This window comes from Neomonachus schauinslandi, chromosome 5 (genome assembly GCF_002201575.2).
Source record: "Neomonachus schauinslandi chromosome 5, ASM220157v2, whole genome shotgun sequence".
NCBI lineage: Eukaryota > Metazoa > Chordata > Mammalia > Carnivora > Phocidae > Neomonachus > Neomonachus schauinslandi.
In genome coordinates this window covers 78475145-78492327 of record NC_058407.1, presented here as the reverse complement: position 1 = coordinate 78492327, position 17183 = coordinate 78475145, and the positions used below count along the sequence as shown (strand labels likewise).

At 40.7% G+C, this 17183-nt stretch overlaps 1 protein-coding gene across 4 annotated transcripts in view; it reads left to right on the top strand.

Annotated features, from left to right (window-relative positions):
• Positions 1-17183, top strand: part of PPFIBP1 (PPFIA binding protein 1) — a 58995-nt gene that overhangs the window by 30575 nt on the left and 11237 nt on the right. For 2 of the 4 annotated variants that reach the window (XM_044915441.1, XM_021690399.2), the window contains 10 exons: positions 2509-2663; positions 7077-7192; positions 7941-7997; positions 9307-9367; positions 9720-9749; positions 11880-12051; positions 12533-12565; positions 14901-15051; positions 15338-15466; positions 16942-17092. In XM_044915441.1, coding sequence (XP_044771376.1) covers positions 2509-2663; positions 7077-7192; positions 7941-7997; positions 9307-9367; positions 9720-9749; positions 11880-12051; positions 12533-12565; positions 14901-15051; positions 15338-15466; positions 16942-17092 — 1055 coding nt within the window. The remainder of the gene's footprint in view (positions 1-2508; positions 2664-7076; positions 7193-7940; positions 7998-9306; positions 9368-9719; positions 9750-11879; positions 12052-12532; positions 12566-14900; positions 15052-15337; positions 15467-16941; positions 17093-17183) is intronic. The other 2 variants (XM_021690403.2, XM_044915442.1) reach the window with 1 other exon arrangement.

Below are 17183 nucleotides of genomic sequence, written 5' to 3'. Positions count from 1 at the left end.
AAAAGTGTTGAGAATTTTGAAGTTTTCTTGTTCATTAGCAGTGCATAGGTGGGGTTATTTGCTCTGAAAGTAAGCACTGGTAATAAATCTTTTCAAAGGTACTTGTGAAATACTCAGATTTTGGAATTTCAATTTTGATGAGTTCAAAAAGAAGGAAAATCCTATTTTGGATGAGGATTTCTGAGGGAAAAAAAAATGGATCTTCATCTTATTGTCCACAGGGTTTAGTGTATGTTAAGATTTTGTAAATACCCAAATGAGCAAGCAAATGAACCTCTACCAGTGTTCTGACAGCAATTCCCATCACTCAGCATTTTCTATGCCTTCAAGAGAGTGTCTCTTTTTAGACAATACTGTAAATTCACAAGTAATTAATTTTTACATAGTCATAGCATTTAGAACAGTGTTTGATTTTATAGAATCTCAACATTGTAATTCTTATATTTAAAAATCAAGGGAAGGGGCGCCTGTGTGGCTCAGTTGGTTAAGCAACTGCCTTCAGCTCAGGTCATGATCCTGGAGTCCCTGGATCGAGTCCCGCATCGGGTTCCCTGCTCGGCGGGGAGTCTGCTTCTCCCTCTGACCCTCCCGACCCTCCCCCCTCTCATGTGCTCTCTCTCAAATGAATGAATAAAAATCTTTAAAAAAAAAATAAAAAATAAAAAAATAAAAATAAAAATCAAGGGAAAACATTAATTTCTGTGATTATAAAACATGTAGAAAATAGAGAAAAGTGGTAAATATTGTTCATAATTGCACTGGCGTGATCACTTTTGTCAGTTTCATGGGGGGTTTTTGTTTACTCTGTTTTTGTTTTAAAGTAGACTCCATGCCCAGTGTGGAGCCCAACATGGGGCTTGAACTCACGACCCTGAGATCAAGACCTGAGCTGAGGTCAAGAGTTGGACACTTGGGGCACCTGGGTGGCTCAGTTGGTTAAGCGTCTGACTCTTGGTTTTGAGCTCAGGTCATGATCTTTTTTTTTTTTTTAAGATTTTGTTTATTTATTTGACAGAGAGATAGAGAGCACAGATAGGCAAGAGCGGCAGGCAGAGGGAGAGGGAGAAGCAGGCTCTCCACTGAGCAGGGAGCCCGATGTGGGGCTCAATCCCAGGACTGTGGGATCATGACCTGAGCCGAAGGCAGCCACTTAACTGACTGAACCACCCAGGTGCCCCTCAGGTCACGGTCTTACGGGTCGTGAGATCAAGCCTTGCCTTGGCTCCGCACTCAGCTGGGAGTCTACTTGAAGATTCTCTCCCTCTGCCCCTGGCCTGTGCGCGCACGCTCTCTCTCTCAAATAAATAAAGAAAGAAAACTTAAAAAAAAAAAAAGAGTAAAAAGAATCAGACAGTTAACCAACTGAGATACCCAGGTACCCCTCATGTATTTTTTCATCTTTTTTTTTTTTTAAAGATTTTATTTATTTGAGAGAGAGAGAATGAGAGAGAGCGAGTACATGAGAGGGGGGAGGGTCAGAGGGAGAAGCAGACTCCCTGCCGAGCAGGAAGCCCGATGCGGGACTCGATCCAGGGACTCCAGGATCATGACCTGAGCCGAAGGCAGTCGCTTAACCAACTGAGCCACCCAGGCGCCCCTTTTTTCATCTTTTTTGATGCATATAAAATGTGTAGCAAAAAGAGGTAGTTTTTAACCACTGTTGAAAATTATGTCCTGTTCTAATGAAGAGTTTATAAACCGTGATTTCTCACTAGGATTTATATTTACTTAGTCCTTAGAGAATGCTAATAATACCTACATTTTAATGAAATTAGAATAAATAATAAAATCTAAATTAAGCTAAGTCTAGTTAATAACTTTAAATGAGTATATGATTTGCCATTTTGTGTTATTCAGAGAATAGTGTTTTAAGCATCATATTTTGGTTTTAAAAAAGAATATCTGGCACAGTTTTTTCAGCACCTAATCCTTTTCATTGCTGGAGATGTAAAAAAAATTCTCAAAGTTGGCCGCTTTGCTGGATATGTGGTTACATTTGTCCCTAAGGCTATTCTTTCTGCTTTAAAATAAATGGCACAGAAGGATCATCTTAAGGAATCAAAAGATTGCCTTTTTTTTTTCTTTTCCTCTTTTCTTTCTGTTATTTTTTTTAAGAACACAATAGTGGTGAATATTGAGTTGTTTCGTGGTGACTGTGTTGCTGTTCAGAATTAGTTTATTGTACCACTGGTATTCTCCAGCTTGGTTATTTCTGAACTGAAATTTGTAAAGCCCCAAATTCTGAAACAAAATTAGGGAGGGTTGTTGGACTAAATTAACTTCTAATTTTAATGCTGTGAGTCTGCCACCCCCAGGCCTCAGGCCTCATAATTTAACATGTTGTTTCCTAGGGGCCCTGTTGTTATTTTTCTAGGGATTTCAGGAGAAGCTGACTCTTTGATTTTTGAGGATGAGAAAAATTTTTATATTCAGTTGGTATTCTTCTTCTAAAAGTGAAATGTAAATGAAAAGCTGCCGTTGTCGTCCTTTTGCTTTGTCTTTACCCAGGCCAAGATGGCGACTTTGAAGATCTGCTCACTTCCGGTTCCATCTCTACTTTGCTGGATGTGCAGGGTTTTAGTGACCTGGAGAAAAGTCTATCACCTACACCAATCATGGGATCTCCCAGTCGTGACCCATTTAACACAAGTGTTCCGGAAGAGGTATTTACAGACTCTTTTCATAGTGAAGAGACTGTGTCATTGAAGGTTAAAATGCTGTTGACAGCATGAAAGACATGGGATCTTTTCTCAGTGCGACTACTGACTGAGTCTTGGCGATTTTTGTGTCAAGACTCAGAGTCTCATAGGACTTTTTGTGAAAGGTGTGTTTTTTTTTCCCCCTCTCTTTAATAAATAAATACCTTGGGCAATGTCAAAATTGCTTAAATTATTCAGGAAAAACATGGGAGAAAGATTTCATCCTAAATAGATTACAATCTACATAATAATAATCTTTATTATTAAAGAATAAATAGAGAATACAAGAAGGGAGATAAAGTGAGATTATATAAAGAGGTTGGTTTTAGTCACTTCTGATGGTGCCTCTGAAAAATGCTGGAGTAAAATTTCCCTGACTTCTTTAGACTTGGGGAAAAAAGCAACTGGACAGGAATATTTAGTCTTCAAATCATTTACTTTTCTTTCACATCATACTGGTGCCAAAATCTGTTTCCATTATCTATTGACAACCACCCCAAAAATTTGTGGCTTGAATGACATTTATTTTGCTAACAAATCTGTGATTTGGGCAAGGCTCAGCAGGAACATTTCTTCTTCGCTCCACTGGGCATCGGTCAGGATGGCGCAAAGTTTGGGGGCTTGAGTCACCTGAAGGCTACCCATTTGTATATCGCATGGTTGGGGCTACTGTTGGCCAGGACCTCAGCTGAGGCCCTGGCTGGAAATACACATGACTGCTTGGCTTTCTCCTAGCCTAGTGTTTAGATCCTAAGGATGAACATCCCAAGAAGAGGACTAGGCAAGTTTATATCACCTTTTTGATATGACTCAGAAGTCATGGTGCATCTCTTCTCCTGTAGTCACAGATCCACACACATTCACAGAGAGGAAACATAGACCCTACCTCTTGATGACAAGTAACAATATCACATTTAAGAAGAACACGTGGGATGGCATATACCCGTGCAACCATATTCGAAGAGTACAATCTGCCCCTCCACTCTGTGGCTACAGTCATCTACATCTCCCATGCAAAATATACTCATCCCCTCTTCAAAGACCTCTTGGTCTCATTCCATTTAGGCATCAGCATCCCAGGACCTTGTCATCCAGACCAGGTCAAGATGTAGGTGCAGCTCCTCGGGCACGACTTCTTGAGTAGCACTCCATTCCATTTAAAGAACCAGGACATGTTTGTCCCCTACACACCTGACATACAGTGGTGGGATAGGCATCATAACTGCTAGGTATTCCCATTAAAAAAAAGAGGGAAAATGGAAGACACACCGGTGTCATCAGTCCATAGCAGTTCCAAAATCCAACCAGGCCCATGTGGCCAGCTCCTTGACAGGGCCCAGTCCTTTGGGCTCTTGGTTCTTCCTGTGAGTCATCTTTCCATTTCCAGGAGAAGGAACCTGTAATTGCAGATGAGTTGTTTTCTGTAAAAAGTGTCTATACAGGTCAAGGGCCTTCTACCTTCTACTGTCTCTGTCCCTGTTGGTCTAATATGGTGTAATATTTTACTCATTTGGAATTTCTCATGAATCAATTTATAATCCACTCCATCAGGTAAAGCATACCCGCAGATATCTTCACAATTAGCCTTTCCCTATCTTAAGTTTTCTGTAAGGCTGCCATGGAATATCGCTCTACTTTCAGAGTTGTTGATCTTTTTGAAGGTTTCCATGAGACAGCACTACCTCAAGTCTTCCTGAGGTCTTAACCAAGGCACACCTCCCTCTTTGCCCTGAAACTGTTTCTTACTTTTAGTGCAGTGTGCTGTCTAGAGAAATGAGGAATGGGAAAGGTTGTTTTTGTATTTTAACTAAACAACCTCGGCTCCCTTATGTTTTCCAGTTCCTCTTCTGTTCATCTTTTCTTTAACATTTTACTGTACGTGGTGAGAGGAAACCAAGTGGCATCTTTCCTTTTCGTATCTGTTCCTTCTAATTACCTAATGAGAAAATGAAGGTTGAATTGAATGAAAATGAATTCAAGGAGGAAACGAGTAACATTTCTCTCTTCAATGTAGGAGTGGGCTACAAGATGTCATTCGTAAGGAATTAGTGGGTAGGGGAAATTGGAGGAAGGTGGTGAAACGGTACAGACTTCCAGTTATTAGACAGATGAGTGCTGGGGGTGTAAGGTACAACATGATGACTATGGTTAACCCTGCTGTCTGGTATGGTGGAAAGTTGCTAAGAGAGAAGATCCGGAAAGTTCTCATCGCAAGGGAAAAAAAAAATGTGTTTTCTGTTTTTTTTTTTAATTTATACAGTACTGCATGTCCGTGATATCTCAATAAAGTTGGAAGAAAGAGGCAAGGGATTAGTTAAGGAATAAATATTTTAGAGGGGAAAAAAAAAATCCCCTGATTGTTTTATTTATACTGAAGGGAAAAATAACATCCAACAGCCAATGCGTGTGCTTGCTGCCTGTTTACAGAACAGCAGCTGTTACATGTAAGGTAGGCCCAGATAGTCTCATAACCTTGAAAAAAAGTCTTTGCTATGTGAGTTGGAGTTAAAGCTCTAAAGTTCAGAATGAAATCAAGAAAACGCATGAGTTTGTTAGTGGAGCCATTTCCTCCCCCACGATGAGGAACCCGGGGAGCTACTGTGAACTTGAAAACACAGGGATGATGGCTCAGTAAGTTGCCCAAAAAAAATCATAAAAATTCACATTAAAAAAAAAAAAAAAAAAAGATAGTGAAGTAATCTCCTATCTTACAGTAATAGGACTTGTTAAAGAACAAAATTCAACGGAGTAAATTTGAAACATCTTATTGGCTTTATTCAGCAGTTTATGAATCAGGCAAATGAAAGGCTTTTTTTTAGGCAGAAGGAGGCAGGAGCAGGGGGTCATGCTATAGGCATTGCTGGTTGGTTAGTCGGGTTACTTTCCTTATGTGCAGCAAAGGGAAGTCTTGGAGGGGGGTCAGGTAACTTGCGCAGAGCAGGCAAGTGCTGACTGGTTGACCGAGGCCTGCCTTTTCTGGGAGTGCTGAGCACAGAAACTTAGCTAAGTTTGGGTTTGCTGACATGGAGCTTGACGCAAGACACTCCGTCTTGGGCCCAGTCAGATTATTTTAATAGACTTCACATGTTATAACCTCTTAGTGTCAAGGGATGAGACCCCACTCAATAACTGGAACAAAAAATCACAAAGCTAAATGTATTGCTTATTTAGTTAGCTAGGTGAACTTTGTTGGTCAAGGACAGTCTCTTTGATCAAATGTGGGGTGTGGGGGATGGTTGGAGCTCAGGGATTGATGGACTCTCAGAGGCTGGAGTGAGTTGACATCAGCTGTGGATGTGTGGTTACAAAGGCGAGACTGTCGTTGATTGATTGGCGTCTAGAAGTGTGTTCACGGGTGTGAGTCCCTCTCTTCCTGTCTGACTTCAGAAGGGAGACACAGTCACTAATTGGTTGACTGGCAAAGTGAATTCACTGAGGTGAATTTTGTTTATTTTTTTATTTTTTTTAAAGATCTTATTTATTTATTTGACAGAGAGAGAGAGAGCGAGAGCAGGAACACAAGCAGGGGGAGCGGGAGAGGGAGAAGCAGGCTTCCTGCCGAGCAGGGAGCCCGATATGGGACTCGATCCCACGACCCTGGGATCATGACCTGAGCTGAAGGCAGACGCTTAACGACTGAGCCACCCAGGCACCCAATTTTGTTTATTTTTTTATCACAATATCTTTTAAGTGTTTAACTTACTAGTTTATGGTGAGCTCTCACACCGTACTGCTCTGCGGTCGTCGGAAATTATTTAACACCAGAATATAAAATTTCTTTCATAGATTCCATCCTTAGGATACACAAAGCATTTGCTTGGGAAGATGTATTAGGCATATTGCTGCTGTAATATTGTTATTAAACAAAGTGTCTTAAGTGGTATCCACAAAGAACTGGTTTGAACAACATTCTATGTTAGACTAGTGGTAGAAAACAAAGTGAAAACAGATGTGTTTACAAAGCACTTTACCAAAATCTCATCTCGAATCGTGACAACCCTGCAAGGTAGGCATTGCCATTCTCAGTTTACAGAGGAGAAAACTGGTGCCCAGTTAAGTGGCTTACCTAAGGTTAGAACCAAGATTTTAACTAGGGCTTAAAGTTGTCAAGGATCAGCTATTGACTTACTTGATAGTATTTATTATGTTTTATTCAGAACCAAGTTCAAAAATGACCTTCCTCCAGAATGTTTTCTCTGATGAACACTTGTTGATGTTTATATCCCGAGACCATTTTATAAATGTAAGAATAGTGTTCTAAACACAGGTGTATGAAATTTTATTAATAGACCATGTCATTGTCTCACCAGTTTTTTTTTTCCTCTGTGACTTACATCTTGTTTGATGGATTTTTGACTTTCTATAATTACATTACAGTTCCACACCAGCATCTTGGAAGTTTCAATCCCTTCATCACTGCCAGCATCTAAGGGCTTGGAAGCTTCTGAAAAAACAAAATTGCCTCCTCAACCAGAGACTTCATTTGAAGAAAGGTATGTCATTTATGACCCAACATTGCAATATAAATGTTCAACAGAGTAGATCAAGCAAACACCAGGGTGCATTGCATTTATTTACAGACATAGGTTTTACCCCGAGGCAAGAAACAGTAAGGCATGTGCCAAGGGACCAGTGTGAATCAATAACTGCAGTCAGTTCTGTATTATTGAAATGAAGGGTGTGAAGCAAGAAGTCATAGGAGATGAGACTGGGGAGGTGTGATGGTCAGGTTAGAGAGGGATTTTAGAGCACTTGGGTTTTATGTCCTAAGTCATGGGGGGGGGGGGGTGCGTCAAAGGGGCTCAAGCCCCATAGCAACGATCATCTGCCTGAGGCTGTTTGGAAGAAGGATTCAGGTCAGGGATACAACAGTTTCTCCACTGACAAGTAGAATTTTGAGGGAACACATTCTCAATTACTTAATCTTACAATTAGACCAAATAAAAGAAAATATAATAGAATAATTTAGAAGAGAGGGGCACCTGCAAGGCTCAGTAGGTTTAGCAGCTGACTCTTGATCTTAGCTCAGGTCTTGATCTCAGGGTTGTGCGTCCAAGCCCCAGGCTGGGCATGGAGCCTACTTAAAAAAAAAAAAAAAGAATATTTTAGAAGAGAAATAGCTTCCCTAGCACGATTTTTTGTTTTTGACAGTTCTGTTTACTCAGAATATATAAGATCTTTTATATGGTCTTTTACTCGTGAAGCACACACATTCCCTTTTTTTTTTTTTTTTCCTTTTAGCGATGGAAAAATAATCCTTGGTGCTGCTGTTGAAACCGAGCCTTGTGATAGTCTTTCGTAAGTTATGTTACTGAATGTGAAAAATGTCATTGATACCGGGGAGAGAGGAAGCTTCTGTTACACTAACAATAACCACTATGAGAAGCGCATGACTGAGGCCTGAATACATTAATGCAGGTGTAATGGCTGGATGTGGAGGGAGGTGGGGGGGTTGTGAGTTAACAAAGAAATACTTGCTTATCGACCATTGTCTGTTATCTTGTGCCAAGTGTGGCACGTCTTTAGCCTTCCTTCATCAGTTTTCATGTGAAGTGCAATGCCTTGAATTTCAGGTTTGCACTGGCTTGCATTTGACTCTAGCAGAAAAGAGTCACAGAGAATGATGTGATGGCTAGAGAGCCTGCGATGGTTTTTTGCACTCTCCGTGTAGTAAGCTGGCCCAGTATCTATGTTTACCCAAGTTCAAGTCTGGATTAAGTTAGGAGAATCTATTTTCAGAGCAGTACTCAAAGATGGGATCTTTTCTTTTCTCGCCATTATCGTTTACTTTATTTGGTACTGGACATGTCTAGCAACTTATGTACACATAAGTACATGAGAATTGCCTTTTAAAAGTTTGTATATGTATGTTATTCTGCCTCTTAGAGCAGAGATACTACTTTTTTCTGTCTCTTTCTAAACTGGTCACCTATTCCTGCCTTCAATCTCTGAGAAGACCAGCCCTAGATAGTTGAATCTCTGGAAGTTTACGGTGTCACTTTGCCTTTACAAAGATAGCAAATGAATTATTATGGGCAGCAATAGGGATTTTTCTTGTATGCCTTGATCAGAACTATAAAATGAAGTACTTGGCCAGATTCAGAAAATGGATTCCTTTGTGACTTGAAAAATAACACTTTCATCCTTTATTTTAATTACAAGGATTATATGGAAATAGTATGTGAGTATTTTAGAAGTTCCCTGGCATATTAACTATAAAATTAAATTAAAATTAAAAATTAAAATTAAAAAAAAGTTCCTGGTCTAAATGTATACATGAAGGGACGCACCACTAGTCCATGGAAAAACGCTGGTTTATTTTCAAATATTGACATCACAAGGAGAGTCCTAAGTGTTTTTCCAGCTATTCTAACATGTGCGAGACATTCAGAGTTATTGGCAGGACAGTTAACCACCTCTGTTTTTAAAAGAACTCAACGTTATAATTTAGTTAAGCACATAAGTGAGTGCCTGAATCCAGATTTTCTTTTATGACCAGGATTCAACCCACACACAGTTTTAGTTTCTTTCCAAGATATTCTCCTAAGAAACAGCGGCACCAGAGCCACTTATCATTAATCCTAATTACTATTATTGTTATTTTTAGAACTTCAAGTCTGCAAAAGTCCAGCAGCCTGGGCAATCTGAAGAAAGAGTCATCAGACGGGGTTGGTCCTGTGTTTTTTTCTGTCCGTTACCCTGAGACGAAAATACTTAGGGACCTTCACATTTTTCCATCTTAAAAATAAAACTCTTAAGAAGAGCTTGTGGTTTCTATAAGGCAAATTTATTAGATACCATGGCTAATGGCAAATATTAAGAAGCATGAATATGAAGGGTTGAAAGTAGTGTATACAATCAAAACTGAAGATTTCAACCATTATTGGAAATAAATGGAACTGAGATTGTGTAGTTTAGAAGTAGATATAAGGTTATTTTAATTTCTGGAATTGTATGTGACAGAGTGTGAATATATAAAGCCATTCCTGTAACAATCTGAAATATTGTTGTTTTGAACAGGAAAAGGAGTCTGTTCGGAAGCCTTCAGAGGTAATTTTTATGTCCAGATTACAATGTAAAAATGTTTGAGACATCTGATACATGTGATTGTTTAAATGTGTCCAAAAAACCCAAACTCAGAACCTCCAAAACATGTTACATGAAAGAAGCCAGACACAAAAGATCAGATAGTACATGATTCCATTTATGTGAAGTATGCAGAGTAGATAAATCTGTAGAGACAGAACACAGCTTGGTGGTTGCCAGAGACGGAGAGGGAGGAATGGAGAGAAACTGCTTCCTGGGTAAGGGGTTTTATTTAGAACGATGGAAACATTTTGGAACTAGGTGGAGGTGGCAGATGCACACCACTGTGAATGTACTAAATGTCACTGAATTGTTCAATTTAGAATAGTTACTTTTTATGTTTCACCTCAATAAACTGTTGGGGGAAAAAAAAAAAAGCCCAAACTCTCAATCAGGCTATTGATGTTCTTGGTGATCATATTTGGGCTTCCTGAGACCTCACGAAAAGTCCTTAGATCACCCACCTGAGAACAGTTATTTATTTAATATAACCACTGTCTGTATACAGCAACCCTTTTGGTGTTTTGTTTTTTTAAGACCTCATCCAGAAGGGCTCTGGTTCTTCTTTCCTCTAATTTTCAACCATTGCCTTTGTGAAGGCTATATTCTGGTAGACAGGCTACTTCCAGATGCACTCCCTCGACTGTTGGCTCTGAATGCCTTCAGTCGTAATGTAGGTATCCCTGATGAGGCACAGGCCGTACACACAGCTGTAATTACAGGCATCCTCTGTCCTTTTTTGTCTCGCCAGTTCAATAAATGATTAAATGATTTTGACATCTGCACTGAGACATAGGTAATAGTAGCACTAAACTGTGGCATCTATAAACTTGTAGTTAACGATGAGCAGTAAATATGTAGGATAAAATAACCACCTTAAAAGCCTGTACCCCCTCTCCCCTTTGTCCACCTCTGCAAAAAAAGAAACAGAGGGTAGGAGATGTTAGAGGAATGAGAGCATGCAAGCAAAAGCATCTTTAGATCATACTAAAACAATATAATAAATCATGTTACTGTAACTGCAAACTCAAATAAGGAGAAAGCTGAAAAGTAAACAGTTTAGTACTTAGAACCATAACTTAATTACAGTTAAGGTTCTCAATAAAGACCTTGAAATATTATAGACAGCCAAAGTGTCTTCTGAATCGACGAAAAAAATTTAATTATAGCAAGTTTAGTTTTGATGGTAAGTGTATCTGAATTTATCATAGTCTTTGAAAATTGGTGATCCGTGTTGGGTAACTTGCAGGCAAGATAATGAATATATCTCAGAACACCCTTTCAAAAAAAAAAAAAGTTTAACAGTCACTGATCGTGTCCTCATTTGACTATTAATTCCTTGAGAAGAATATTTAAAGTAACTGGAGTAGAATCTTTCTGCTGTTGGTGTAGAAGCTTGGGGCTAATGCCTGCTTTGCAGAGTGATTATATTATGTTGGGCTTCTACTGATGCAGTTACAGTACAAAGACTGTGAACTGTATTATAGCCCAATCTGTGTCATAATTGTTAGAAAAATAAGAAGTCTGCTGGTATTCTGGTTATGTAATATCTTATTTCCATGTCTTTGGGGGAATGAGACAAATAAAATTCAAATAAAGCTTGAGAATTTCTTTTTTTTTTTAAGATTTTATTTATTTATTTGACAGAGACAGCGAGAGGGTGAACACATGCAGGGGGAGTGAGAGAGGGAGAAACAGGCTCCTCACTGAGCAGGGAGCCCGATGGGGGGCTCCATCCCAGGACCCTGGGATCATGACCTGAGCCAAAGGCAGACGCTTAACGACTGAGCCACCCAGGTGCCCCAAGCTTGAGAATTTCTATATCCTAAATATTTCACGTCCTAAGCACGCATGCGGGTTATAGATCAGTGAAGAGCATGTTTTTGTTGCTGCTGCTGCCATTGCTTCTTAAGTAGCTTTCAGAATTGACTTTCTAAACTTCTAATATGGCGCCAGATGTTCATAATCAACTTGTTAGTTCCATGATTCTTTTAAATAAAATCACATGTGTAACAAAGCAGGTGTTGCGCCCAGCGCGTACTCATACTCATGCACAGCAGTGCTGTGTTCCATTTATTATTACTTCTCTCTCAGGATAAAGCTCCAGTAGAAAGCAGCCCGTTTGGGAGCCTCCCTCCGAAAGCTCCAGGACATGATGCCTCCATGGACGACAACCCTTTTGGCACTCGGAAAGCCAGATCTTCTTTTGGGCGTGGCTTTTTTAAAATAAAAAATAACAAGAGGACTGCGAGTGCACCAAACTTGGGTACGTATGGGCAACGTGCCTTTGCCTTAATTCGCTCAGAGTGAGGACAAGGTCGATCTCTTCCCTTCCCTTGTTCATCGGCCTGTGCGTTTCTCTTTCTCAGTAATGGAGGTGAATGAGTTGGGGGGAAAGTTCGAAAGAAACCACCCCCATGGGTTTAATTCAGTGGTCAAGGTAGCTCTGTGTAGGCTGTCACCCTGCCCTCCTTGTTGGAGCAGGAATTAGAGGAAAGACCAAAAGCCGTGACCCTCTCTGACTTCACTGTAAACAGCTTCTCACCTGTTTTGAAAGTGGGCAGATTGGCCCCATATTGACCCTGCTGATGGAGTCTGTGTTGTTGGAAGCACAGCACGGTGCTTGCCTGTCCTCCCGCTGTGTGTATTTTGTGAGTAGGAGTTTGATCTGTGTTTCATTTTGTCATTCTCCTGTGTTCTCTCCATTGGGCTGCGTGTGATTGTGTGCGTTGTTGGGATCTCGGAAGATCGTAAACGAAGTGCCAGTGCACCCACCTTAGGTATCGTACCCCTGCATGCCAGCCCTCGCCAGTGCTGTCCTCCAGACTGAGCTAATCCTTGCTCTTGGCATCCGTGATCTCTAGAAAGCGGGCTGGCAGCGATCAGAAAATGTTGTCCTCTACTCCAGAGAGTTCCTTCCACCTGCTGCTAAAATGGACTCTCTGGGGAGCCTTTGCTTCCCAGCCTAAATGCTGTCTTAACCCCTGCTAATGACACTTCGCGAGGAGCTCTGGGAGGCCCCAGAAGTGCACAGCACCCTTGGAGTCCAGGGCAGGACTCTCCTGCCTCATTTGTGCACCCCAGCTTTCTCACCCTTCAGTCTGTCCTGTCTCACGCTAACTCCCAGGTCCTGGCGGTTCCTTCTCCATGTCTCCGTTATCCCCAGAGAGAAATGTTTTCAGCCAAATAGGGAAGTCTTTAGAAGATATTGCAAATGATTGTTTTAGACTGACCTTTCTTTTTCTTTTTTTTTATCTTTTATTTATTTATTTGACAGAGAGCAAGAACAGGAACACAAGCAGGGGGAGTGGGAGAGGGAGAAGCAGGCTTCCCACTGAGCAAAGAGCCCGATGTGGGGCTCGATCCCAGGACCCCGAGATCATGACCTGAGCCACCCAGGTGCCCCAAGACTGACTTTTCTTAAGGGAACATTCTTCTGACATTTATTGCTTTGAAGATGGAGGTGACGTTTAGTGACACCAGAGGAAGCTTTTTGCGATATCCAAGGAGTCGCCCCCAAAGTGATTTTAGGAGAGGGGAAGCTCAGTTTTCTTTTTTAAAAGTGTGGGGCGCAGGAGGGAAGAGACATCCTCAAAACAAAAAATGAAAATAGGATGCTTTTAAAATGAAGGTGAGTTAGGCAACATTTTCTGGGACACCCGTACCCATGATGGCTTTAGGGTTTGGATGGAAAGCTTCCTTTGGATTTTCCCTGTGGATTTTATTATCTTATGTAGATACCCTATACCTATTCATATGGGTCAGCACAGGTGACTTGTCTCCCTTTGTGGACACATGGGATAAATAAAATCCAGACAACTATTTTCAAGTGTTTTTGCATCTTTCTTAGAAGAAATACATTGTTAATGCTAAGAGCCGAGTGCTGCTTATTATAACCTATAATCACAGCTGTGCTTTGTAGAAAAGTCAACCTTTTATATCTTGCTGAAACACCATTTCTGTGATTTCTGTACAACTTTTACTTTCCCTAAAAAGTGTAGTCTCACATTGAGGAAACAGTACCCTTTGTTGTGTTTTTTAGCGTGGGATCATGCATTAAGGGACAGATAAAAGAATTAAGATAGTTAATGCTGGGAGATCTGGGCTTAGCAAATTTGGATGTTACTCTTTCAAGGCAGAATCAACAGGCACTGGCTTTATATCAAAAGAAAAATTTATGCAGATCCAGTTCATTCTTTTCTCAGTAGGACATAGCAAGTTATAAATAGGAATAACTCTCTTGAAAAAAGAATTGCCAGCACTTGGTAACTGAGGTTTGATGTAAATGCCAAAGGAGAGGAGGGAGTGAAAAGAAAATGACAGAGAGTATGAACTGGAGTAACAGGAAGAATATTAATTAGTATTAAGGGAATATTAAATAAGAAAATTTAAGAGAAGCCTCTGGAAAATTGGATGGATTTGTTGAGTCCAAGATGTTCCTGGCACACCAAATGGGGAATATCCATAGACCTTCAGATCCTGAAGGATCTCTGGGGAGAGAGATTAGGTCCAGAGATTGTGCTACCAGCTGCTTATGTATGAGGGAAGCCGTCATTTAGTGCCGGGCGTGGAGTGGGTGAGCTTGTCCAGAGATCCTATGGGGGGAACCTACTACAGAATTTCGGAGTGGAAGAGGAAGAGAAACCAGGTCCTATAGCAGAGAAGAAACTATCAGCTGACAGATCTGAGAGAGTGTCATAACAAGCAGACGAAGGAGATGATTTTGAAGAATGTGGGAGGGAGTCAGCGGCACCAAGTGCTACAGGAAGATCGAGAATAATTTCATTATGTATTCAAATCACTCAAGGAAAGAATGTGGCAATCCTATCCCACCTTTGAATCTCAAAGAGGTGGTAATTTGTGAGTTAATGAATTTAGGCACAGTATTCTACAGGATATTCTACACAACGTTAATTGATACACAACAGACTGTAAAGCAGAACATACATTTGTGTTCCATTTTTAATATCTGTAGGGTGCTGTTTGTAAATTACTGCTTTACAGACCAACAGAAGAAGAATTTGTTAACCATTGCTAAAACCAAGGAGGTTAGCATCTAGTCCTGTTCAGTCCATATTTAAAACTCACCAAGTATGTATTCTGTTCTTGGAATAGCTGAAACAGAGAAGGAGACAGCTGAGCACCTAGATCTGGCTGGTGTATCTTCCCAGCCAAAAGATTCGCAGGGAAGCAGTCCCTTCCAGATATCTCCACCATCGCCGGATTCCAAAAAGAAATCCAGAGGTATCATGAAACTCTTTGGAAAGTAAGTAACAGTGGAGACAAATGGAGTGGGCTTTGTATTGTATGTTGCTCAAATGTAGAAATAAATGGAAGATTGGCTGGAAACGAGTATGAAATTGTAAGGCTTTGGTGTTTCTTTTATGGAAGGAAGATTGTGATCTGGGATTCACTAACTCATTGGGTCTCGGCTGAAGTGTAAATCCAGATGTCTATTCTGACCATACATAAGCAGTGTTCTGATTCACTTTAAAGTCTAAGGCCTCCTCAGGTCTCCTACAAGGCAATGTGGTGTTGTGTCTTCTGTTCAGACTTAGGAGAAGTCAGTCAACTACATTCAACCCGGATGACATGTCTGAGCCCGAATTCAAAAGAGGAGGGACAAGGGCAACTGCAGGACCACGACTGGGTTGGTCTCGAGATTTGGGACAATCTAACAGGTGAGAACAACTGAACGAATGGACTTTGACATCTCTACCCAAGTGTCAAGGCTGTGAGCACCTGCACTGTTAGTATTGTCCCTGGGCTAAACAGCAGACTCCATTGCTTACTTCTGTGCCGGGCTTGGAAGGGTCTGTCATCTTTAGAGCAGTGCATGTTGGCAGTGGTTGGTGAAAATCATGCAGAAGATGAGGGCTGTGTGAGCCCGGGGAGGAGCCAGAGCTAAAATGTCAGCAACATCTGTGCTAGGATGATTCTTGGACTTAAATTTAACCGAGAAAATCATGACTCTAAGTACTCTAAAGTATAGCTCCAAGAGATGGAAGAACCTAGTGGTTAAGAGTAAGTTCCAGAGACAGACTGCTTGGATCTGATTCCTGGCCTTGCTGCTTCCTATAACCTGGGTGACCTTTGAGCAGCTACATCCATGCTCTGTGCCTCTGTTTCCCATGGTATTAATTAGCCCATTCCCCCAAAAGTTAATCATGAAGATTAAATGAGTTAATACGCGTTAAGTATCTGGTAAATAGTAACTGTTCAATGAAGGTTAATGATTGATGGATTCTGTGAAAGCACCTACAGACATAAATTCTATCAGAATTCCTAAATTTATCAGGACTGTAATGTCTTATCTGTTAAGATTCTTATGAACTTTTCCTACACCCTTATCACAATTTAGGGCTGGTTTGAAATTACTATACTGACCTACTAAGCATGAAGAGGGTGGGGTTGGCAAACATCTAGCACAAATCATTGACACTAAATCTCTGGAACATGGTCCCTCCCACCCTCGAAGAAGACTGGGCACAGGTTTCATCGAGGAAGAAACTGGCTTTCTCCAAACACATGAAGAGTCTCATTTGCCATATGTTCTCTTTGTACACAGAAGAGGAGCTCCTTGTGCTGCTTAAGAAAAAAAAAGTCTTGTTTATCTACACACTTTTTTTCCCCAAAGAGGAACACAATTTACGTGTCAAAGTAAAAAACCAGAAATTTGCTATGATTATATTTTCCTATACTCAATGATGGCATGTTGCTCTCTTCTCATTGATACCCATTGGAGAGAAACCATAATTCTGCTACAGTTAATTCAAGTTAGACTTGATTTCTTTACATCTAACCTAGTGTTTTCTGTTTGGGAATTCAGTCTGCAAACCACATTGATTGAAACTAGCACAGTGACTTGACTTGTTGGTTCAACTTGCTTTTCATCCATACGACATGTTTCTTGCTCAGTCACATCGAATCTTTTGTGGTTTCATTTGAAATGAAAGCCGTGGTCCTCTGAGGTAACTTCCAACGCCAGGACCACCTCCTCCTCCTCCAAATATGTAAGCTGAAAAGTAAGCTTTTCACGGTCAAGCGGGCGTAACCATGGGATTCCTGTATCCATTCAGTATACAGCTGGTCAACCTCGATAAGCCACAGGGTTGGCTTTGAGTTGTTTTTCATGCAGTTGTTCATTTTTTTACAGTGACTTGGATATGCCATTTGCCAAATGGACCAAGGAGCAGGTTTGCAGTTGGCTTGTGGAACAAGGCTTGGGATCCTACCTGAATTCTGGCAAGCACTGGATTGCATCTGGCCAAACCCTTCTGCAGGCTTCTCAACAAGATCTGGAGAAGGTGACTGCTTCTCTATTTTGTTTAGAAAATGGATACTGGGAAAGAGAATATGAATGTAGGATTGTTTTATACTCTGGAAAGGGGAGTGGGT